Raw genomic sequence first — 25,023 nt, 5'->3', positions numbered from 1 at the left:
TCAGTACGCACTTTAAAAAGAAAAACTCAGAACAATTTAGAGATTCTTGGTGACTTTAATGAGAGCAGTTTCAGTGGAATGTTATGGGCAGAGCCAGATGGGTTCTTAACAGAACTCTCAAAAGGACTCCTAGGAATCTCTGGGTACAATCCCTGTGAAGCCAGTTTGGGATAGCCCAATGACCCCTCTCAGCCCAAGTGTCCAGGAAAGCCCTGGAGAATCCAAGAGGATCTACAGCCCAAACTGAGCTGAGTGAATAGGAAATGACATAAAGCTGGAGACCATAGAATTCAGAAATCAGTAAGATTAAATTAGGAGTCATGTAAACTTCCATTTCCAAGTTTGCGTTCAAATAATAGACTGCTCAAATTCAAGATGGGAGAGATTTAGCTTGGCAACAATTGCTTAAAAATGATCCAGAGATTTTAGTTGATTATAAACTTAAAATGGGCCAAGTCTGTGACTTAACTCCTAAAAAAGCTAGCATAGGGTTGGGCTGTGATAATAGAGAAGAGGAAGTGGAGACACAGGAGAATACCAGCTTTTTTGGAAGAACAAGCAGGGAAGGAGGAAAATAAAACAGCGGTTAAAAGGAGACAAGGTCATTAGAAAAAAAATTTAAGGATGGAAGAGATTTGAATATGTTTATAGGCCGAGGAGAAGGATCCATTAGGGAGGGACAGAACACAGGAGAGAAGGGATAATTAGCGATACATGAGTCTGATGAAGTTGGGAGAAGTTGATTTTGAACTGAAATGGGGATGCCTCACCCTTGGAGAGACCGGAAGGCTGGAAGCATGGGAGTTACCACAGATAACTTTCTGTTTGGGAAGAAATTCAGGCACTTGGGAAGAGCACAGGCTAATGTTTTCAATTTGTTTGATGAAGTAATACTCCAGTGGGACAGGCTCTGCTCTTTCTAATTTTTTTATTTATTTTTATTCTTTTAATTTTTTCCCCCCAAAACCCCAGTAGATAGTTGTATGTCACAGCCGCACATCGTTCTAGTTGCTGTATGTGGGACGTGGCCCCAGCATGGCCGGAGAAGCGGTGCGTTGGTGCGCGCCCAGGATCCGAACCTGGGCTGCCAGCAGCAGAGCGCTCGCACTCAACTGCTAAGCCATGGGGCTGGCCCCAGGCTCTGCTCTTTCTGAGAGTGTGTCTGCAAGGAGAGAGAACAGTCAAATTGGGGAAGTTGGAGAGGAGGGAAGGAAGAATTCCAGATAGAATGGGATTCTTGGTTTTGAAGTGGGATCCAGAAATTGGCAGGTTTCTTCTCAGTCTCTTTAATACCAACATCTACTAGGGAGCTCGGAAACTTTTGAGCCTCTCCTGGCTTTTGCCACTTGGCTCAGGACTGCGAGGTCAGGACTCAAGTTAACTGTCAGGAATGTGCCCGAGAAACATAAGACTTTTTAAAAAAAAAATAAACAGAAATGGAATTCTTAAATTTATTCAGGAAAAAAGTCTTTGAGAGACAAACATTTTGAAAAATATATTCTTATTTTTGTAATGCCTAAATCTTCCGGTTAAAATTAATGACTTTGGCGGAATTACTAAGCAGACTGTACACAAAGGTAATAGTTGTAAAATATTGAAATGCAGATGAGTCTCATTGACATCTCTCTTTATCAGACAACGGTTAAAATTAAGGCGAAAAGTGTTTCGAAATAAAACATCAGGAATTGTAGATTTTCGAGTGCCGGAAGGTCATGAGAAATCATTCACTATTCCACAAACACGCCCAGAGAGCCCGTCGAGGGCCAGGCGAGAGGCGGGCATTATGCAAAAGGAATACGCTTTTCTCTGCCGTCAAGACTTTAGGGAGGAAAACAGACTGCAAAAATCAGTATAACAGAAAGATGACATAAGCTACGTGAGGAGAGGCACAAAACGCAGTCAGGTGATTGAAAAAATCAAGTCCTTTTTTTCTGATAGGAGGAGCCCGATTTCCTCAACACTTTAAAGGAAATCCGGCGAAAGTCAAAGTATCAAAGTCAAGTCCCCCAGGACCACCCGATTCGGCCCACTCCGTTTTGGGCTCCCTGCCTGGCCATGCGCGCGCACGCCGGGTCGCCCGTCGGCCCAAAGAACCGACCCCGTCACCGCCAGAGGGCGCGCGCCCGAGCCTGTGTGCGGAAGTCCCGCCTCCATTTCCGGCAGCGGAGAATGGGGAGGGGCCAGCGGCAGCTTCCGGCTTGCGCAGTGTCGCGGCGTTGGCACGTGTGTCGCCGTGTTGGGATTCTTGGGTTACCTCTGGCCCGGGTGAATTTTTCGGGCCGGGACTCCCTTCAGACTTGAGGATGAAGGCGGTAAGTGTTTTCAGAAGGCCATTTCCCGCGGCTTAGGATCCCTTGGGCTGACAGAGTCGCTGCCTGGTGTAGATTTTCGGCGGGTTTTCCCTCTTGTGTAGGGGGCGGTGGCCTAGATTCCGGCCTCTTCCTGGCTCTATTCGCTGTCAGCTTCCCGTCCCTTAGACCTGGCTCTTCCTTCGTCGCCGACTCGGCGCGCGCTTGGCCTTAGGGGGCCGCGGTGAGACAAGCACGGAGTCTTGTATCCACAGGATGTTGAAGGGTTCTTCAGGACCATCTTTTGAACCACTTATTTTACACATGAGAAGCAGGGTCCAGCCCTCAATGAGTTTATGAATCATGGGACCCGAGACAAGTCCATTTTTTCCCAGAAAGGGTAAGAAGATCAGAAAGTAAGTGATTTGGGCTGGTTCTCACCGAAAATTAGAGCTGGAATTTGGATGTCTGAATGAGGGGTCACCAGCAAGAGTTGGAATCCAAAGACTGGAATTCACTTTTGCTCTCCTTAGTTTGGGGATCTTTGACAAGTCACATAATCTGTCTGAGCCTGAGCTTCTTCATCAGTAATGTGAGGATAACAGCAATTACTGCTTAACTAGGCTGTTGGAGGTAATAAGTATATTGGAGCATTTTGTAAGCAGTAAAGAAATATAAAATGTCACTTGTTATTTTAAAGACAGCCAGCATTTTGGTCTGAATATGTTAAACTACAGGTGTTAAGCTAGCCTTAAATAACCATTTACTACTAGATCAGTGGTTCTTAACGTTTTTTTTGGGTCTTAGACCCTTCTGAGCAGCTGTGGATTCTGGTCACAGGAAGACTCTTAGTTGCATAACTGATACTCTAGTGCCATTCTGTAGGATTAATACTATAGTTTGGTTTTAGTTTTTATATGCAAGATCCGTGGCTGTGAGGTATTAAAATTATGGAACTGGGCTGATGTAATTTATAATCAATTCTCTTTAATCTGATTTTAAAAATAAAAATTTCTGGGTATGCAACGCTTCTTCTGTTGTTTTTTAGAGAAGAAATAAAAAACAGGTCCCAAGCTTTCGGAAGTTGCTAAAAACTAGTAAAGTCAAACTTGAAAACAAGCTAAAAAATAAGCAGTTTAAACAACAAAGCACTCTCAAGAAGTACCGAAAAGAACAGAGGAAACTAAGACAAGCTGTAAAAGATGCTGTGTCTAAGAAACCGATTCCATTGGAGGACCCAAAGGAAAAACGACCAGGTAATTTTGAAAGCATTCATGTGCTCTAGTTTCCATTGATTTGTTCTGAAATGTTCTTCATGAAATAACATGGCTTTCTAGTAATCACTCTTGTTCTCAGATCTTTCTAAGAGTAGGTAAGGATAGTAGTCCTATATACTTTATCACAGTCAGTATGAGAAAACATTTCAGTGTAGCATTCTTTGTGAGAAAGAGCTAGCCTCTGCTTTTAGTTTGTCTAGCAAGCAGATTTGAAGATTTAATAGTTGGAAAAACAAACTCAGAGTAGCCATGTAAATAAATGTTGGGCAGCACGCCAATGCTGCCCCTTTCCCATTTACTGCCAGTTAGCTAAGGTAAGAACATTGCTTTTCTCTGGTGCATTCTTCACAGTGTTGCCAAGGTTCACTTAGTTTTCTAAACTTCTGGCTTTCTTTTCACTTGGAAATTTGAAGTGAAATTGAGCTGTAATTGTCAGGATTATTCTTTTGTAAAAGCATCCAAGAACTCCAAGTACTCAAAACAAGTAAGGAATAAGACCATTTTGAGTCAGACCAGTTCTTCTACAATGTTACTAGTACTTTCAGGGTATTCATATTTGATTTTATCTGACTATTCAGTCTTCCCATTTCCATCTCATTCTCTTAATCCTGACCTATTTAGTTGGATCCCTTGGCAACATATTATTGTGATGTATAAAATATAAAAGGTCATTGGACTGGAAAGTCAGGAAACTTGGGCATTTTTCTTGCTTTTGGTGCTTACTAGCATGTGGCCTTAGTTGGTCACTTAATCTCCAGGTACTTCCTCTGTAAAAAAATGCGATTGTTGAGTTAGATGCTTTTCAAGATCTCTTCCATCTAAATTTTAGTTGAATTTAAGAAGCATAATGTGTTAATAATTATATATTAAAAGCAAAAGATTTCTTCATTCTTACATGTCGAGCATCTAAATGAAGTCTATCAGGCAGTTGGGTATCAGAGTATAAGGTTCAAGTGAAAGATCTGGGTTAGGAAGAATAGTTTTGGGAATTATCAACATCATGTAGATGGTAATGGAAGCCTTAGACTTGGGTAAAATCACTGTGGAGACTGTGTAGCATGAGAATAAGAGATCTAGAACAGATTTTTTTTTTTTGGTGAGGGAGATCAGCCCTGAGCTAACATCCGTGCTAATCCTCTTTTTGCTGAGGAAGACCAGCTCTGAGCTAACATCTATTGCCAATCCTCCTCCTTTTTTTCTTCCCCAAAGCCCCAGTGGATAGTTGTATGTCATAGTCGCACATTCTTCTAGTTGCTGTATGTGGGACGTGGCCTCAGCATGGCTGGAGAAGCGGTGCGTCGGTGCGTGCCCGGGACCTAACCCGGGCCGCCAGTAGCAGAGCGCGCGCACTTAACCGCTAAGCCATGGGGCCAGCCCATAGAACAGAATTTTAAGGAAATCCAGCATTTAAGAAATGCATGAAGGAGGAAAAACCTGTAATGGCGTTTGAGGAGGAGCCTGAGAATTAGAAAGAAAACCAGAATTGTACAGTGTCTTAGAAATCAAAAGAAGAGTGTTTCAAGAAAGAAGGAAACTCTTTATGTTCTAACATGAAATACTCTACAAAATAAATGTTTTTAAAAAACAAGTGAAAAGTAGTATGTATTGCAGCTTTTACCCACTTGAAATTATAGGCTATCACCGCATGTATGATGTACTTTATACCATTTGAATGAAAAAGGGAAAAAGTGTATATTCATAAACTCATATAAACTGTCACAGGAAGGATTAAAAAAAAACGAAATAGACTTTCCTTTGACCCAACAATCTCACTGCTAGAAATTCATTCTATAATTATATTTGAAAAAATTTGCCAAGAATATATATGCCCAAACACGTTCATTGCAACACTATTAATAATAGCAAAAACCCCCCCCAAAACACCACCACCACCAAAACTTGAAAATAATCAAAATGCCTATCAACAAGGAATTGTTAAATGATATAAATGTTGTATACATATGGTGGAATACTATCTAGCTGTTAAGACTGAGATAGTGGGTCTGGCTCTGTGGCGTAGCGGTTAAGTGCGTGTGTTGTGCTGCTGGAGGCCCGGGTTTGGATCCTGGGTGTGCACCGATGCACCGCTTGCCAGGCCATGCTGTGGTGGCGTCCCATATAAAGTGGAGGAAGATGGGCATGGATGTTAGCACAGGGCCAGTCTTCCTCAGCAAAAAAAAAAAAAAAAAAAAGAGGAAGATTGGCATGGATGTTAGCTCAGGGCTGATCTTCCTCACCAAAAAAAAAAAAAAAAAGACAGAGCTATATTCTATATGATCTACAAGATCTGTGCAGCAAATGATACAATTATCATCATTTCCTCCTTACTTCAATTTTTTTTGCAACTGCATACTTTTCCCTCAAATGGAAGTTTATTTAACCAGTAATAGAATGCATTTTAAATTTTGGTAAGATATCGACAAATTGCCCACTGAAAAAGGACTTGACCATCTTAAAATACTAATGTGAAGAAGTCAGTAGATTGGAGAGTTTGAAGATACAGGGGAGAGAGGGCTTAAATGATAGAACAAGGCAAGGTAAGCCAAGAGTTTTTGGGATCCAGAGCACAGGAGGAGAGGCAGTTCTTCCAATGTTATGAGAAGGAGAAAGGAAAAGATAGATGCAAATGCTGTTACGAATTCAGTACGGGAATTGAAGGAGTTTCTAGCTTGTAGCTTTTTTTTGTGAGGAAGGTCAGCCCTGAGCTGACATCCATGCCAGTCCTCCTCTCTTTGCTGAGGAAGACTGGCCCTGAACTAACATCCGTGCCGATTTTCCTCCACTTTATGTGGGATGCCGCCACAGCGTGGCCTGACAAGCGCTGTGTTGGTGTGTGCCCGGGATCTGAACCCGGGCCGCCAGCAGCGGAGCATGTGCACTTAACAAGCAGGGCCGGCCCTGCTTGTAGCTTTTCTTTTCTCAGTGACATAGGAAACTAGGTCCTCTGATGATTATGAAGTGAGGTAGGTGATGAGGTTAGAAGTGTGATGGTAGATAAAAGATTTGAAAAGATACTCTAGGGAATAGAGAAAGCTGACCAGGGAAATAAACTGAGTACTGATCAATTTTGAGAAATGGCAGGTTCATTTAAAGTAGATAAGAGTTCCATTCTGTTCAGTGTATACATTTATATAGCAGTGTTTACGAGTGTTATCGGAGTCAGGGAGAATTATAAGTTCTGATAGGGAAGACACTGATTATCTTGTTCATGGTTGAATCCTTAGCACTTAGGGTGTGCTTGGCACTTAGTTGGTGTTCATTTTTTTGTTTTTTGTGAGGAAGATCAGCCCTGTGCTAACATCTGGCAATCCTCCTCTTTTTTTTTGTTTTGCTGAGGAAGACTGACCCTGGGCTAACATCCTTGCCCATCTTCCTCCACTTTGTATGGGATGCCGCCATGGCATGGCTTGCCAAGCGGTGCGTCGGTGCACGCCCAGGATCCAAACCAGCGAACCCCGGGCCGCCGCAGTGGAGCACATGCACTTAACTGCTTGCGCCACCGGGCTGGCCCCTCGTGTTTTCATTAAAACAGAGAAAGAGATGGAGAAAGAGCGAGGGACAGAGAGAGAAGTTATAGTAATTGGTAGTTGGGATTTTGTTAGATGTGAGTGCCTGACCTGTGGAAGGGAAAGTAGTTGAGGATATTGGCAAGAGGGTGGTTGAAGTGATAATCATGCAATCTAAGTGAAAGAGTGAAGATAGAACATGTTGGTAGATAGAAAGTAGAGTGGTCAAAGGATTGGAGGCCTATATATTTGGTCAAAGAAGTGCAGTGGAAGTAACTGAAGGAGAGCTGGAAGGACAGAAGGTTGTGGCTGGAGAATGGGGTGAGCACCAAGGTTTGGGGTGTGGCCCTTGGAGGGGTGGCTGAAGTGGAATGGAAGTGAAAGTCATTGGAGATCAGAAGGAGCTAAAGGGCTAAGTCATTGGTTCTCAAATGCTCTGAAAGACATTGCAGAATATGTGGAGACATTTACTTTTTGGTTGTTTTAGTGACCTGGGAAGGCTCCTGGCGTTTAGGTTTCGGAGGTTGGAGATGATAGCATTTTGCCTAGCTCAGGGCATCCCAGTACAACAAAGAACTCTTCTGCCCAACATGTCAGTAGTGCTCCCATTTAGAAACACTGGGCTAAGGTATTACAAAAGCATAAGCTTTTCCTATTGTAGACGCAGAAATGCTGAATTCTATATCTCTAATACTTTTTACTGATTTTTTTTTTTTTTGGTGGAACAGGTAAAAGAATTAAAAGGGAAGAGGAGGAAGAAGAGGAAGCCCTTCCTTTAGATATGATGGATGAAGATGACTTACAGTTGATGAAGGATTTAGGGCAAAGAGCATCTTTTTTAACGAGAGATCTTTCTTCTAGGTACTACTTCATTTATATTATAATCCTTCTCATCCTTTCAGTGTTAAAAACTTGGTTCTGAATTTTACTTAGGTGGTTAGTGCAAGATGTTCAGCTCTGAAAGCAGTGTTTACAAAGAGTAAATCTTATTATTCAGTTTATTTCCTAAATAAAGGAAGTTCATGAATAAAACAAGTTGATTTTATTTAGTGTACATCTTTATTTCTTTTGAGTCTGAATAGTGAAGTAGAGTGCATGGGAGAAGAATGCTGTTCTCTGTTTGAGGAATTGGCAGAACAGTCCTGAGTTCTTTATGGCCATGATCTCAATCTTTGTTACCCTATTAAGTAGGTATTATTCCCATTTATAGAGAGGAACTGATGTTTCCTCGCAATCACAGGTAGTGGGTCTGAAATTTAAACTTAGATCTTTTTAACTCCGGAGTCCATGCTGAAGGTTTTTGAGAAAGTAAAATAGCATGATGTCACCCGTGGCTCTGGGGAATATCTTTCCAAAAGAAGAATCTGCTTTGACTTGCACCTTTATTTGGCATGTAAAGGGAAAACTAGATGTAGCTGTAGTTTGAATCTTTGTGGTAGACCATATAGTTCCTTTGTTCACTATTCAGGTGCTTGCTATGTGCCTGGTCTAGGTGCTAGTATCTGTATGCCTATTGGACGTTCTGCTAGTAGTTTATTTTTATGTACTTTTAAAATGATAGGTCTCTAGGTTCCTTTTTAAATATATTAAAACTGAAAATTAAAAACTTTTCTGCAGTGACCCTGTTCACGCCAAGAAACGAAAGCATGAGCACATTATAGAAAAATATGAAAAAATACCAAGAACTCTGCAAACTGCACCAGAGAAGGAATTGATTCAATTGCTTCCTATCAAAGATAAAAGTGGTATAATCCCACAGACCAGGGAGAAGCCAGGTGAGTCTAATCAGCCTGCTTATTAGTTAAAATTTTAGCTCCTTACTAATATCATCACATTTTTTTCATTCACAATTTAATTTTATTTTGACTTTTACCCATATCTACAAAATAGGGATAGCTGTAGTTAGTCATATAGCAAGCTTGATGATTTTGGCCAGAAATATAGGTGATTATCTCAGATGTTCTTTTTTTTTTTTTTTTTTTTTGGTGAGGAAGATCAGCCCTGAGCTAACATCCATGCCAATCCTCCTCTTTTTGCTGAGGAAGACTGGCCCTGGGCTAACATCTGTGCCTATCTTCCTCCACTTTATGTGGATGCCGCCAAAGCATGGCCTGACAAGCGGTGTATTGGTGCATGCCCGGGATCCGAACCCGGGCTGCCAGCAGCAGAGTGCGAGCACTTAACTGCTATGCCACAGGGCCAGCCTCTCTGGTGTTCTTTGTACTGTGAGTACAACTGAAGCTACAGTGTTATGAGTACAACTGAAGCTACAGTGTTAATGTGATTTTCTTTTCAGAGTCTCTTTTACCAAAGTCTATTGTTTCTGAAATTGGAGGATCTTAGTCATCCTTTTTTAGCCTTTTTTTCTTACATGTATCTTTTTTCTTCTGAAATAAAACACACAGAAAAGTCCAGAAATTAAAGACTTCACGTTGTGTGGTGTATCACAAAACACCACCCAGAAAACTAGCGTCCAGGCAAGAAACAAATACTGCCAGTGCCCAGAAACTTTCTTTTTGCTCCCTTCAATCCTAATTTGCTCCCTCCTAAGAAAAGTAACTACTTTCCTGAGTTTTATGGTAATCACTTCCCTGCTTTTCTTTGTACTGCTTTTCTTTACTACTTAAGTGTATTATCATACTTTTAATACATATATTTTTTATATAGTTATTGACAGTAACCAAGATGAAGAGGATCAAGAAGAGGTGGAACTTGAAGAAGGTAATTGGATGCATCTTTTTTTTTTTTTTTTTTTGGTGGGGAAGATTGGCCTGGAGCTAACATTTGTGCTGATCTTCCTCCACTTTGTATGTGGGATGCCGCGCCACAGCAAGGCTTGACAAGTAGTGTGTAGGTCCGTGCCCGGGATCTGAACCAGTGGACCAATGGGGTGAATCTTTATAGTTACCAAATGGTTAATTGAGAATTACATTTTTGTGCATTTTGTGGTATGAAATCATTTTGGTTCTTTCTTAGAGCAATTATACTTTATATATGTCTGTTTTAGATAGTTGGATGTTGGATTCTAATAGCTAGAACAGTTCTATGTTAGACTGAAAATATGTTTTATTTATTTATTTATTTATTTATTTATTTTTTTGTCAGGAAGATCAGCCCTGAGCTAACATCCATGCCAATCTTCCTCTTTTTGCTGAGGAAGACCGGCTCTGAGCCTAACATCTATTGCCAATCCTCCTCCTTTTTTTCCCCAGAGCCCCAGTAGATAGTTGCATGTCATAGTTGCACATCCTTCTAGTTGCTGTATGTGGGATGCCACCTCAGCATGGCCTGAGAAGCAGTGCGTCGGTGCACGCCCGGGATCTGAACCCGGGCTGCCTGTAGCGGAGCGCGTGCACTTAACCGCTGAGCCATGGGGCCGGCCCTCTGAAAATATGTTTTATTGTTTGAAACTTTATTGGTTTGGAGTTTGTGATAGAATAAGTGGGTTAAATTTTACTTTGGCTTAGCAAACCTCATTAATAGTGTAAATGAGATTATAGTTCAACTGTTTAACTGTTTTCAGTCATCCTTCATAGGCTCATTACAGATTATGCTTGTGTGTTTATTAAATCTAGTTCCCTATGAATTTCTTAAGGTGGAAATATTTTGTGTAGTTCAAAGGCCTGTGTAGAATTGAAAACAAATGAGAATATTCTGTACTTTTTTTAAAACTAAATCAGTTTGCCTTTTCCCTTAGTTAATAGGAATTACTGTGGGTTTACTAGCATAGTAGTTAAGTATATGAGCTCTCGAGTCAAACTGCCTCAGTTTGAATCCCATTTCTGTCAGGTTTTGAGCTTAGGCAAGTTACTTTCCCTTTGTCTCAGTTTCTTTATCTAAAAAATGGGGCTAATGATATAATTTTTGAGAGGATCATATGCAGTAATCTTGGCCCATGGCAAGTGCTCAATAATTAGCTATCATTATTATCTATTACTACAAGAAAATTATTTTATTAATTAAAGTTCTTGGATACTTGTGAATAAAAGAATGTTTTAAGAGGGGAAACCTAATCTGTTTCAGAGGTAATTGAAGATCCCATTCGAGAGCTGACATTAGAAGAACATGTAATTGATAGAAAGAAGAAACTACAAGAGAAAAAAATGCATATTGCAACCTTGGCATCTGCCATATTATCAGATCCAGAAAGTAATGTAAGTAGTAATAATTTTTTTAGGCTTTTCATATTAGATATGGTGTAAATGTCTAATATTTCCATATTCTCTTGTTACCTATAAGTACACACAAAAAGGAAAAGCATTAACAAAACATAGTAATTGAGTTAGAATAAGAGTAGACAGAATCTTAGCCTAATCCTACGTCTGAACTTAATTTCTTCTGTGATCTTAGAAAAGTCAGTTAAACTCTCTGAGTCTTATCTTCCTCATCTTTAAATGAAGACATTAGACTTAATGTTGTAGCTCTAAAAGTGGTAAGTGTAAAAATTAATTGTAGTAGGGAGGAGGAACCTACTTGCAAATTTGCTTGACTGATCTATAGAATTTCTTTTTTTTTTTTAAAGATTATTTATTTATTTATTTATTTATTTATTTATTTGTGAGGAAGATCAGCCCTGAGCTAACATCCGTGCTAATCCTCCTCTTTTTGCTGAGGAAGACCGGCTCTGAGCCAGCATCTGTTGCCAATCCTCCTCCTTTTTTTTCCCCCCAAAACCCTAGTAGATAGTTGTATATCATAGTTGCACATCCTTCTAGTTGCTGTATGTGGGACGTGGCCTCAGCATGGCTGGAGAAGCAGTGCATCGGTGCGCGCCTGGGATCCGAACCTGGGCCGCCAGTAGCAGAGTGCACGCACTTAACCACTAAGCCACGGTGCTGGCCCGTTGATGTATAGAATTTCTAATAAGGAACATGCTACACAGAAGTCGATGAGATTAGTTCAGTAATATTTGTAAGTGGAAAACATTTTAAGTGAAATAGATGAGAGAGTTATAGTGAATTACCAATGGGCCATGGGTACAGTGGTGAAGATGGTGCGAGTTACAACACGTGGACTCAAGGAACCTGAGGTTCAGTCTTGGCTCTGCTAAGTACTGTCTGTTAGACTTTGGGTAAGTTGTTTTACCCAAGACTCATTTTCTTCATCTCTAAAAAGAGGATGGTACCTATTTTAAAACTTTGTTGTGAGGATTAAATGATAAAATATAAATGAAGTTATATAAAGTGGTACTATTATTCTTGTTATATTGGTGTCCCCAGCATCCTACTGTGACAAATATTTGTTTATTGAACGATAAAATAGATTATTTACATTTGTAGGAAAAAATTTCATGTGAGTATACTTTGGAGTAGTATTTGTCCTTTTCTAATCAAGTGAGAGGAAGATCTGGAGCAGAATTGAGGAGGGGAATTTGGAATATTTCTCACCTGTATTATCTCATTTAATCATTATAAAATCATAGAGACGAGCTATTGATCTCATTTTACAGCTGAAAAATTGAGCTTTAAAAAATTCAAGTGAGGGCCGGCCCCGTGGCTTAGCAGTTAAGTGCGCGTGCTCCGCTACTAGCAGCCCGGGTTCGGATCCTGGGCGCGCACCGATGCACTGCTTCTCCGGTGATGCTGAGGCCGTGTCCCACATACAGCAACTAGAAGGATGTGCAACTATGACATACAACTGTCTACTGGGGCTTTGGGGAAAAAAAAAAAGGAGGAGGATTGGCAATAGATGTTAGCTCAGAGCCGGCCTTCCTCAGCAAAAAGAGGAGGATTAGCATGGATGTTAGCTCAGGGCTGATCTTCCTCACAAAGTAAATAAATAAATAAATAAATAATTCAAGTGATTTGTTCTTGATTTTAACAGTCACTAGATTGGAACTCAGGTCTTCTAACTGTGGAGTCTCCTGCTCATTTCATACAAGTTAGGGATAGCAAATAGGTGGTGGCATATTTGTCCTACTCACTGCTGGCGTCAGCATTGCTGACCAACCAGAGCACTGCTTGTTAAGATATTGTTTCAGCAGGCAATAATTCATCAAAGCAAGCACATTTGTTGAAATCAGTTTTTCACTTCTGCATTACATCATACAAATGATCTTTGTCTGAGTCTTGTTGAAGCTAAAGTTATGTGGATACATTATATTTAATTCCTGGTTAATTCGTGTATATGTGATTAATACACTCGATTGGTGTATATAGTATATTTCAAAAAGTGTCTTAGGGAAATAAGACACACATGCTTTAGGAAAATGCAGTAAAAAAAGAATGTCTAAAAATAGGTAAGTTAACAAATTTAAACTATTTTTGTAAGTCTATATTTTTTCTAACTACTTATTTAACAAAATATGGTTAACTTATAACTTTAGTCATTTATATGTTGGTAATGTGAGCAGTATCTGGAGTTGTGTGTGGCTTGACTAGACTCTCTGGGTCATTATGTGACTTCCACTTATTATACCAGGTGTGAGGGTGTTGTCTTTTGTTCATAATTGTTTTGCCATAGTTTCTCTAGCCTTACAAGTTATTTCTTTAACAGATTAAAAAATTGAAAGAATTGCGTTCCATGTTGATGGAACAGGATCCTGATGTGGCTGTTACTGTTCGAAAGCTGGTGATAGTTTCTCTGATGGAGTTATTTAAAGACATTACTCCTTCATATAAAATACGACCCCTAACAGAAGCAGAAAAATCTACCAAGGTAATGCTAGATATAAATACTATAAAAAATAAGCTGAAAATTTTGGAGAGCTAGAGATGGGAGAAATAGTAGGGTGTTTTTGTTTGTTTTTACAAGACTGAGTGTATACTAGGCACTCCCATTTCGTGCTAATTTAAGGATTTCAGTACTTTGATTTTAAAATATATTTGATCTTTTTGGCTTTTTCAGATACGCAAAGAAACCCAAAAGTTAAGAGAATTTGAGGAAGGCCTGGTTAGCCAATATAAATTTTATTTGGAAAATCTGGAGCAAATGGTTAAAGGTATATTAAACATATCTTAAAAGTATGTAACATACTTAGCTTTGGTCAGGAAGGTGATTTCTATATTCTGTGCTGTGTGTTGAGAGTCAGTATGGTGTATGGTGAAGAGCAGAGTCTAGAGTCAGACTTCCTGGTTCAAATCCTGGCTCACCACTTAATACCTGTGGGATGGGCAAATCACTTAATCTCTCTGTGCCTCCCTTTTTCTGTTTATAAGATGGGAATAATGATAGTACTTATCTCATAGGATTCTTGTTAAAAGTAAATTAATTTATAATATAAGGCACTTAGAACTGTGCCTAGCCTGTACTAGGCGTTATATTTTATCTGCTATTAGTATTAGTGTTATTGTTGCCGCAGTCCTTTACCTTAGTACTTGTATGTTTCTTGAATTCATGAATGGTTGAAATTTATTCTACTTTATTTTTATTTGGAAGGGGCACTCAAGGGAGAAGGATAACTTGAAATGGATGTAATGAGTGCCTTGAAAATGGACTTACAAGTCAATCATTCAGGATGATAAACTCTTCTATCAAACCCTTGTTCTCTTTCTCTTTGTTCAGAAAAGGAGGGGCAAGGAAGAATTTGGGCATGAAAGGAGAAGCGATTCAATTGCCCATGCCAGGTGTTTTCATTTCACTCACTTGGGCTCCTTTACTTAGTGCTGGGCCTGAGGATCACTCAGTTGCTATCTCAGCTGGAACAGGACTACTGAATCTGTTGACCCAATATGGGCATAAAAGTGGTGGAGTATAGTAGACATGCCTGTGGGTGGCATGGATATTGCTTCTATGCTCTGGCATCCCAAGTGAAACTTTCTTACTAGCATTTAATCTAGGGCCTGGGAGCTTTATGTAGACTGGCACTGTGCAATAGTATTATAACATGAGACACATACATACGTCATTTAAAAAAAATGTAACCACACTAAAAAAAAAAAAGTAAAAAGCTATGATGTTAATTTTAATAGTGAATTATATATATATATATCTCTCCAAATTATTATTTCAACAATCTATTTTAAAAATTAGTGAGATATCTTACATTCTTTTTTTTGTTCTGAGTTCAAGATCTGGTGTGTATTTTACACTTGCAGCACATCTGAATTTGGATTAGCCACACTTAAAGTGCTCAATTGCCACATGTGGCTAGTGGCCTCTGTATTGGACCATGCAAGTGTAGGCCTTTTCTAAGCAGATTGAGCCATTATGAAGTCTTGAAGTTTTTAAAAAATCATAGTAAAATATATATATAACATAAAATTTATCATTTTGACTATTGTAAGTGTACAGTTCTATGGCATTAAGTAAATCCAGTGTTGTACAGCTGTTACGAGAGGTTCGGGGATTCGATCAGAGACGTAAAGACTTCCCACTCCAAACAAATGAACTGAAGGTATATTTTATTATATAGAGGATAGTAAAGGTGATAGTCTGTAAACAGATCCGAGTAGGTCAAATATTAAGAGGGAAAAAACATCAGCTCGACTGGAAAGGGAAAACATCCACATCGGCTGAAGAGAAATGACACAAATCAACTGGAAAGAGAAACACCAGGTTGACCAAAAAGAGAACACATCAGATCAGTTACTTCATATCAAATCAATTACTTCACATCAAATCAGTTACAACATCCACGCCCCACTGCCGGGAGAGTCCTGTCAATCGACACGGCTGGGCAAGGCGTCCCTTCCACAGGTGGAACTCTCCCTAGGTCTCAGTTTCCAGCAGTTTTTATACCATCAATAATTTTAAGAGTAAGCAATTACAGAGTTTGCAGAGCAAGCATTTAGTGTTTCCATGCACAAATGGTTATCAGTGGCGTACCTGCACTGAGCCCCCTGGCTAACGTCCCAGCCCAGTAATTGTGTACGTGCGTTATTCTCTTTGGTTATTGTCTTAGCCCGGCACAGATGGCCAGTCCATCCCGTGCTACGACGCTCCAAGAGCCTTGAAATGTTACAACTTGCAACTCTCTCCGTGGGAGAAAGGCCAGTTCCCAGGAAAAGGCCAGTTCCCACCACACAGAAAGCAGCTTTATATTTCTTTGTGTGCTGGTGGCCATAGGTCAATGGAGCGGCCAGACATGGCTGTACTCATGTCAAGACCACAACCATCACCACCATCCATCTCCAGAACTTTTCATTTCCCCCAAGTGAAATTCTGTAACCATTAGACATTAACTCCCCATTCCTTCCTCTCCCCAGCCTGTGGTATCCACCATTCTACTAATTTGAATTAAATATGAATTTGACTACTCTGGGAACGTCATACTATAAGTAGAATCATACAATATTTGTCCCTTTTTTTTTTTAGGAATATTGTATTTTCTTTTATTGAGGTCATAATAGTTTATAACATTGTGAAATTTCAGTTGTGCATTATTATTTTGTGAGTCACGATATAGATGCACCCCTTCACCCCTTGTCTCCACCCTGCAACCCCCTTCCCCATGGTAACCACTAAACTGTTCTCTCTGTGTGTTATTTTATCTTCCACATATGAGTAAAATCATATGGTGTTTGTCTTTCTCTGTCGGGCTTATTTTGCTTAGCATAATACCCTCAAGGTCCATCCATGTTGTTGCAAATGGAACAATTTTGTCTTATGTTATGGCTGAGTAGTATTCCTGTGTGTGTGTTTTTGTGTGTGTGTGTGTAAAACATCTTTATCTAGTCATCAGTTGATGGGCACTTGGGTTGCTTCCACATCTTGGTTATAGTGAATAAAGCTGCAGTGAACATAGGGGTGCATAAGTCCCTTTGGATTGTTGATTTCAAGTTCTTTGGATAAATAGCCAGTAGTGGGATAGCTGGGTTGTATGCTATTTCTATTTTTAATTTTTTGAGAAATCTCCATACTGTTTTCCATAGTGTCTCTACCAGTTTACATTCCCACCAGCAGTGTATGAGGGTTCCCTTTTCTCCACAACCTCTCCAACATTTGTTATTTTTTATCTTGGTGATTATAGCCATTCTAACGGGTATAAGGTGATATTTTAGTGTTGTTTTGATTTGTATTTCCCTATGATTAGTGATGTTGGACGTCCTTTCATATGCCTGTTGGCCATCTGTATATCTTCTTTGTTTTTTATTTATTTATTTATTTTTTTCCCCCAAAACCCCAGTAGATAGTTGTATGTCATAGTTGCACATTCTTCTAGTTGCTGTATGTGGGACGTGGTCTCAGCATGGCCGGAGAAGCGGTGCGTCGGTGCACGCCCGGGATCCGAACCCGGGCTGCCAGCAGTGGAGCGCACGCACTTAACTGCTAAGCCATGGGGCCGGCCCTGTATATCTTCTTTGGAAAGATGTCTGTTCATATCCTCTGCCCATTTTTTGATCGGGTTGTTTGTTTTTTTGTTGTTCAGTTGTGTAAGTTCTCTATGTATTATGGCGATTAACCCCTTGTTGGATGTATGATTTGCAAATACTTTCTCCAAGTTGGTGGGTTGTCTTTTTTTTTTTTTTTGATCCTGGTTTCCTTTGCCTTGCAGAAGCTCTTTAGTCTGATGAAGTCCCACTTGTTTTATAATATTTGTCCTTTTGTAACTAGTTTATTTGACTTAGCATAATATCTTCAAGATTCATCTTTGTTGTAGCATATGCCAAAATTTCCTTCCTTTTTAAGGCTGAATAACATTCCATTGTATGTATACACTGCATCTCTCCATCTGTATCCATTCATCTGTCCAATTTGAAGTCTTGTTAGCTTTATGTAAATAGAAGATACGGTTCCTAACAGTGAATACAGTCTGTTTGAGGAAAAATCATATTTATGAAAATCGAGTTTAAAACAAAGGTACTATCATCCTTACTGTCTTTTTCATCTCTGGCTGTGTATGATGTAGAGGGAGGTGTTGAACTTATTCTAGAAAAACCAGCATATTTTCATAATCAAGATGCTGTGTTATGGGTAACAGAATATATATGTAGAAATTTCTAAAAAAGAGGTACTATGAATCATCAGTTATTTTGAAGGAGAATTTAAATCTCTTCTGGACCTCCTGGGTAAAGATATCACAGCGAGCCTCAGCTAGAAGTCAGGAGAAACGATGTTTTTGATTCTTGGATTTTTGGAACATAATAGAGACTGGGGCTCAGAGAGTTTGGAACTTACTCGTATTCACCAGCCAATTAGTGGATGGCTAGGATTTGAACCCAGGCTTCTTATAGTCTAGTGTTTTGGAGAAAGCCTCAGTAGAGCCCAACCCAAGGACTCCTTTAAGGTATCCACTTCCCTGTCCCTGCCTCCCTTTCTTACCCCACAGACCCTTTTCATCTAATGATGTATCTTTTAAAATACACGGAGGGGCTGGCCCCATGGCGTAGCGGTTAAGTGTGTGCTCTCCACTGCTGGCGGCCTGGGTTCGGATCCTGGATGCACACCAATGCACTGCTTGTCAGGCCATGCTGTGGCGGCATCCCACATAAAGTGGAGGAAGATGGGCACGGAAGTTAGCTCAGGGCCAGTCTTCCTCAGCAAAAAGAGGAGGATTGGCATGGATGTTAGCTCAGGGCTGATCTTCCTCACACACACAAGAAAATAAATAAAATACATGGAAAGCCAAGATTCTTTTAGTTGTGGTTAGAGTCAGAGGGTGGAGATGGTAGACAAATTTTAATAGTAACGTTTGTACTTGTGTCAAATGTAGACACAACTCATATTTAAGAATTTGCATGGTGTATTGTTTTCATATCATTGCATATTACTGTAAAAGAAAGCTAATTAGTTGAAGTTTTGACCAATGAATAAAGTAACTAACTACAGTTATCTTTTGATTAGACTGGAAGCAAAGGAAGCTGAAGAAAAGTAATGTAGTTTCCTTAAAGGCATACAAAGGACTGGCCGAAGTGGCTGTGAAGAGCCTCTGTGAGCTGTTGGTGGCACTGCCTCATTTCAACTTTCACAACAACATCATTGTATTGATTGTCCCTCTCATGAATGACGTGTCAAAACTGGTTGGTTGCTCTAAATGATTGTTGCTGTTGTCCTTAACAGAAAATTGTAGACTGTGTGATTTTTTTTTTCCTCTCACTTGCAATTCTTTTAGAGCTATTATTTATTTCTAAAATAGGGTCACTTTGTTGAACACCGTCTCTCTAAGAAAATTATTTGAACATAAGTTTAGTGCAGTGGTTCTGAACAGGAGGCACTTTTGCTCTCCGGGGGATATTAGGCTGTATCTGCACACGTTTTTATTGTTACTACTGTGGTGGTGGGGGAGTGTTACTACTGGCATCTAGTGGGTAAAGGCCAGGGGGGGCTCCTGAATATCCTACAATGCGCTGGACAGCCCCCCACAACAAAGAATTGTCTGGCCCTAAATGTCGGTACTGAGGTTGAGAAACACTGGTTTAGTGTATCATTTTATTTTTCAGATATCTGAAATGTGTTGTGAGGCAGTAAAGAAACTCTTTAAACAAGATAAAGTAGGCCAAGCTTCCCTTGGTGTAATTAAAGTGATTTCTGGTTTTGTGAAGGGCAGAAATTATGAAGTTAGGCCAGAGGTAAGCCTTTCTTTTCTCACTTTACATTTTATTTGTTTTTAAATTACAAAGTGAATTTTCATTTGTTGTGAGGAATTTATTCTTTATTGAAGTATATAAAGTAGAAAGTGTAAGTACTCAACTACCCAAATTTAACCACTCTTAACAGTTTGGTATGTATCCTTCTAGATGTTTTTCCATGCAGATATAGACATATATATTTGTTTATATTTTAAAATAAAAAATGAGTTTATACTGTGGAAACTATTCTGGAGCTATTTTCATTTTATATATTGTGGCCTTATGTATGAGGCTATCCTGTTCTTTTTAATTTTGCTGTAGTGTTCCATTATGTGAATAGATAGCCCCCAATTTGATGGACAGCTGATTTTTTTCTATATTTTTGCTGTTACAGTCAGCATGGAAGAGAACATTTTGGCTCTGTTATTTTTTCATACTTCTGACTGTTCTGTGAATTAAATTTCTAAAATGTAGATACTAGATCCAGCAGTATACACATTTAAAAACTTGAGAGATAATGCCAAATTGTCCTTCGAAAACTTTTTATCACTTATGTTCCCACTAGTGATAGGAGTGTCATTTTCCCACAACCTTCCCAAAATTGAATATTTTTACTATTTAATCTTTGTTAGTCTGGTAGGTAAAAAATTATGTATGTTACATGTATAGTTTTTGTTTACACATTTTTTTTTTTTTTTGGTGAGGAAGATTGGCCCTCAGCTAACATGTGTTGCCACTCCTCCTCTTTTTGCTGAGTAAGATCGGCTGTGAGCTAACATCTCTGCCCATCTTCCTCTATTTTGCATGTGGGATGCTGCCACAGCATGGCTTGATGGGTGGTGTGTCAGCCCGCGCCCGAGATTTGAACCTGTGAACCCTGGGCTGCCAAAGCGGAGCGCGCAAACTTAACCACTACACCAACAGGCTGGCCCCCTGTTTACACATCTTTATTAGTGAGGTTTTTTAAAAATTTTTTTTTTTTTTTTTGTTGAGGGAGATCAGCCCTGAGCTTACGTCCGTGCTAATCCTCCTCTTTTTGCTGAGGAAGACCGGCTCTGAGCTAACATCTATTGCCAATCCTCCTCCTTTTTTTCTTCCCCAGAGCCCCAGTCGATAGTTGTATGTCATAGTTGCACATCCTTCTAGTTGCTGTATGTGGGACGCTGCCTCACCATGGCCGGAGAAGTGGTGCCTTGGTGCGCGCCCAGGATCCGAACCTGGGCCGCAAGTAGCAGAGCGTGCACATTTAACCGCTAAGCCACGGGGCCTGCTCTATTAGTGAGGTTTTACTTCCTTTCATACGTTTATTAGTCATTTGAATTTTTTGCCTGTTTGTATTGTTTGCCAAATTTTCTCCTCAGGAATTTTCTTTCTTTAATGACTTGTAATGATTTTTTTATATTTATTCATTTCACTAAATTTTGGCTATGTACAAGGTACTATTCTAGGTCCTGGGCTTAAAATACTGACCAAAAGAAACAAAAGCCGTGTGTGTGTCTTGACATGACATTACATAGTAAGGATCTTAAGTCTTTGTTATGTAAGTTGCAAATATTTGTTTGTTGCTCTATCTTTTAATTTTGTATTGTCTTTTTTTTGCTTATAGAAGTTTTACATTTTAATTGACTGTCATTTTTTTTCCATTTATATATGAGGCTGTATTTTTGTCATGCATAGGACCTTCTCAATCCCAAGAATTATATAGATTCTCTCCTTTGAGAAGAGTTTTAGTTATATTTAAATATTTATATTTAATATTATATTTAAATATTTAATCTATTTGACATTTTTTTTGTGTGTATGGTATGAGTGCAGATCTAATATATATATACTTTCTGAAATGGATAACTTGTTATTTCAATACCATTTTCTTTTTGCTGATTTAAAATTCTGCCTTTATTAAATGCTAAATTCCAACACAAAATTTTATTTTTGAGCTCTTCTGTTGATTCAGTTAGTTCCCTAAAATATACTATTTAATTATTGTAGCCTTATATCTGTAGTACATAGTATATCTATAGTATATTTGGATATCTGGTAGGATGGTACTGATCAAAATGGGGATAACTGATAAAAGGCAGGGACCATTCTTTTTTTTCCCTCCATAATATTTTTAATTCTTTTTATATATTATTCCAGGGAATTTAGAATCAAAATTTATTACACCCCCCCCCCCCAAATAATCCCCACAGAGAATCTGATTGGAATTGATTCAGTGTATGGATTAGTGTGGGAGAATTAGAATATTTACAGAATTGATTTTTTTATATTTAAGAATATCGTGTAGCTTGCTATTTATTTAAGTCATCTTTTATGTTGTTTTTTTTTTTTTTTTTTTGGGAGGAACATCAGCCCTGAGCTAATATCCATGCTAATCCTCCTCTTTTTGCTGAGGAAGACCGGCTCTGAGCTAACATCTGTTGCCAGTCCTCCTCCTTTTTCTCCCCAAAGTCCCAGTAGATAGTTGTCTGTCATAGTTGCACATCCTTCTAGTTGCTGTATGTGGGACGTGGCCTCAGCATGGCCGGAGAAGTGGTGCATCTGTGCACCCCTGGGATCTGAACCCGGGCCGCCAGCAGCGGAGCGCGTGCACTTAACCGCTAAGCCACAGGGCCAGCCCCATCTTTTATGTCCTTAATTGAAGTTTTATAATTTTCTTCTTTTGGGTATTAGATATTTTTATTAACTTTATTTTTAGTCACATAGGTTTTTTTTTTTTTTTTTTTTTTTTTTTTGTGAGGAAGATCAGCCCTGAGCTAACATCCATGCCAGTCCTCCTCTTTTTTGCTGAGGAAGACTGACCCTGAGCTAACATCTGTGCCCATCTTCCTCCACTTTATGTGGGACGCCACCACAGCATGGCCTGACAAGTGGTGCGTCGGTGCACGCCCGGGATCGGAACCCGGGCCACCAGCAGCGGAGCGCGAGCACTTAACTGCTACGCCATGGGCCTGGCCCTAGTCATATAGTTTTGATTGTTAAGGTGATATTTTCTACAGTTTTATTTCCTAACTTCAAAGTCTTCCTTTACCATCAAATCCCTTTCATTCCTCAAAGCTGATAATTTCAGTTGAACCACTGAAATTATAAATATTGGGCTTAAGTAACCCTTAAGTAAGACAAAATAATTAGTGTCTTTACTCAGAATTGAGAGCGATCAGATAATAAGGCTTGAACCTGAAACTCAGCCGTAGGGAAACTTTCATTTTAGTGAAGCTAGAATATAAACCACATTCTTTAATTTGTTGAGGGCTTTTGGGGGTATATATTTAGGTTGTACAATGTGATTTTTTTAAAGGGGGTATATAATGTGATGATTTAATATATGTATGCATTGTGAAATGATTACCGCAATCAAGTTAACACATCCGTCACCTCACATAGTTACGTTTTTTGTGTGGATAATCACCATATTAGATCTCCAGAACTTATTCATCTTATAACTGAAAGTTTGTACTTGTTGACCAACGTTTCCCCATTTCTCTGATCCCCTGGCAACCACCGTTCTACTGTCTGGTTCTATGAGGTCAGCTTTTTTAGATTCCACATGTAAGTGATATCATACATTATTTGTCTTTCTATGTCTGGCTTATTTCACTTAGCATAATGTCCTCCAGGTCCATCCATGTTGTTGGAAATGGTGGGATTTCCTTCTTTTCTATGGCTGAATGATAGTCCATTATATATATTCCATTATATATATACTACATTTTCTTTATCCATTCGTTTGTTGACACAAACTTAGATCTTTTCCATATCTTGGGTACTGTGAATAATGCTGCGATGAACATGAAGGTGCAGATATCTCTTTGAGGCAGTGATTTAATTTCCTTTGGATGTATACCCAGAAGTGGGATTGCTGGATCATATGATAACTCTATTTTTAATTTTTTGAGGAACCTCCATACTGTTTTTAATAATGGCTACACCAATGTACATTCCCAACAACACTATACAGGGTTCCCTTTTCTCCACACTCTCACTAACACTTGTTATCTCTTGTCTATTTAATAATAAGCGTCTTATCAGGTATGAGATGCTATGTCATTATTGTTTTGATTTGCATTCCTCTGATGATTAGTGCTGTTGAGCACCTTTTCATATACCTGTTGGCCATTTGGATGTCTTTGGAAAAATGTCTATTCAGGTTCTGTGTCCAGTTTTTAATCAAGTTTTTTGGTTTTTGCTATTGAGTTGTATGAGTTCCTTAGATATTTTGGATATTAACACCTTATCAGATATATGGTTTGCAAATATCTTCTCCCATCCTGTTGCCTTTTCATTTTGTTGATTGTTTCTTTTGCTCTGCAGAAGCTTTTTAGTTTGATGTAGTCCCACTTGTTTATTTTTGCTTCTGTTGCCTGTGCTTTTGGTGTCATATCCAAAAAAATCATTGCTAAGACCAATGTCAAGGAGCTTTTCCATATATTTTCTTATAGGAGTTTTATAGTTTCAGGTGTTATTTTTAAATGTTTAATCCGTTTTGAGATAATTTTTGTGAGTGGTATAAGATAGGGGATCCAACTTTCATTCTTCTGCATGTAGATAGCCAGTGTTCCCAGCCCATTTATTGAAGAGATTACCATTCCTTCTTGTGTAGTCTTGGTTTGCTTGCCAAAGATTAGATGACCAATACTGCATTCTTGAGTTTAGAGTTATTTTTCATTTGTGGGTGGTATTTTATGAGCATGTAGAATGGCTACAAAATATTCAGAATTCATTAGGCTTAAGTAAGATACCTGATGATACCTAGGATGACTTTAGGTTCATTATTTATGCTTTTAGTTCTTGCTTGTTTTAGTTCTGTGCTTTAAGCCCTGTCATCTGAAATACTCAGCTTTCTTCCATGTGTACATATTGGAAGACGAACCTGTAGTTCTCAGTTTTTTCCCCAGGAATGCTGCTCTAACTGCAGGAGGTCAGTAGAGTGATTTCTTGCAGAGAAAATGTTGGATTTTACACCTCTTTTGTCTTTATGGTTGCTGAAGCACACAAAACACCAACTTCCAAATTAGTATCTGAATTTTTGAATGGCTTAAGCAATAGTTCTTATTGTGGTCCCTGGACCAGCTAGGCATTAGAAGTATAAATTCTGGGGCCCCACGCCGGACCTACTGAATCAGAAACTGAGGATGGGGCCCAGCTATTTTTGTTTTAACAAGTCCTCCAGATCATTCTGATGTTTGCTAAAGTTGGAGAACCAATGGCTTAAAGGAAAATAAGTTGTCTTAAAATCAGTAACAGTAGTGTTCATGTTATTTTTTTTTTGGGGGAAAAAAAAGTAAAGATTAGAACTGTTACTGCAAAACTGAAGCTGGTTTCGTAAATTAAAGCTGGTTTAGAAATACCTAGTTTATATCTTCTGCTCCCATTCTGGTCCAAACCTTTTTCTGGCCTGTCTACTTTTTGTAATCCTATCTACCAATGCCAAGTCATGTGTTTTCTCTTCCTGTACCCATTAAACTGCAAAATAACATTATGTGTATTTAGCCAAATACTAGTG

At 39.1% G+C, this 25,023-nt stretch overlaps 1 protein-coding gene across 3 annotated transcripts in view; it reads left to right on the top strand.

The window, feature by feature from the left end:
* Positions 1-2,181: 2,181 nt before the first annotated feature.
* NOC3L (NOC3 like DNA replication regulator) overlaps positions 2,182-25,023 on the top strand; it is a 57,845-nt gene continuing 35,003 nt past the window's right edge. For all 3 annotated transcript variants that reach the window (XM_087432295.1, XM_004427856.3, XM_087432294.1), the window contains exons 1-10: positions 2,182-2,312; positions 3,337-3,544; positions 7,800-7,932; positions 8,689-8,846; positions 9,739-9,792; positions 11,095-11,225; positions 13,567-13,728; positions 13,918-14,011; positions 18,796-18,971; positions 19,392-19,520. In XM_087432295.1, the coding sequence (XP_087288421.1) occupies positions 2,304-2,312; positions 3,337-3,544; positions 7,800-7,932; positions 8,689-8,846; positions 9,739-9,792; positions 11,095-11,225; positions 13,567-13,728; positions 13,918-14,011; positions 18,796-18,971; positions 19,392-19,520 (1,254 nt within the window). In that variant the 5' untranslated portion in view covers positions 2,182-2,303. The remainder of the gene's footprint in view (positions 2,313-3,336; positions 3,545-7,799; positions 7,933-8,688; positions 8,847-9,738; positions 9,793-11,094; positions 11,226-13,566; positions 13,729-13,917; positions 14,012-18,795; positions 18,972-19,391; positions 19,521-25,023) is intronic.

Source organism: Ceratotherium simum, chromosome 6 (genome assembly GCF_057802395.1).
Source record: "Ceratotherium simum simum isolate JZ-2026a chromosome 6, ASM5780239v1, whole genome shotgun sequence".
Lineage (NCBI taxonomy): Eukaryota > Metazoa > Chordata > Mammalia > Perissodactyla > Rhinocerotidae > Ceratotherium > Ceratotherium simum.
This window is presented reverse-complemented; position numbering and strand designations above follow the sequence as displayed.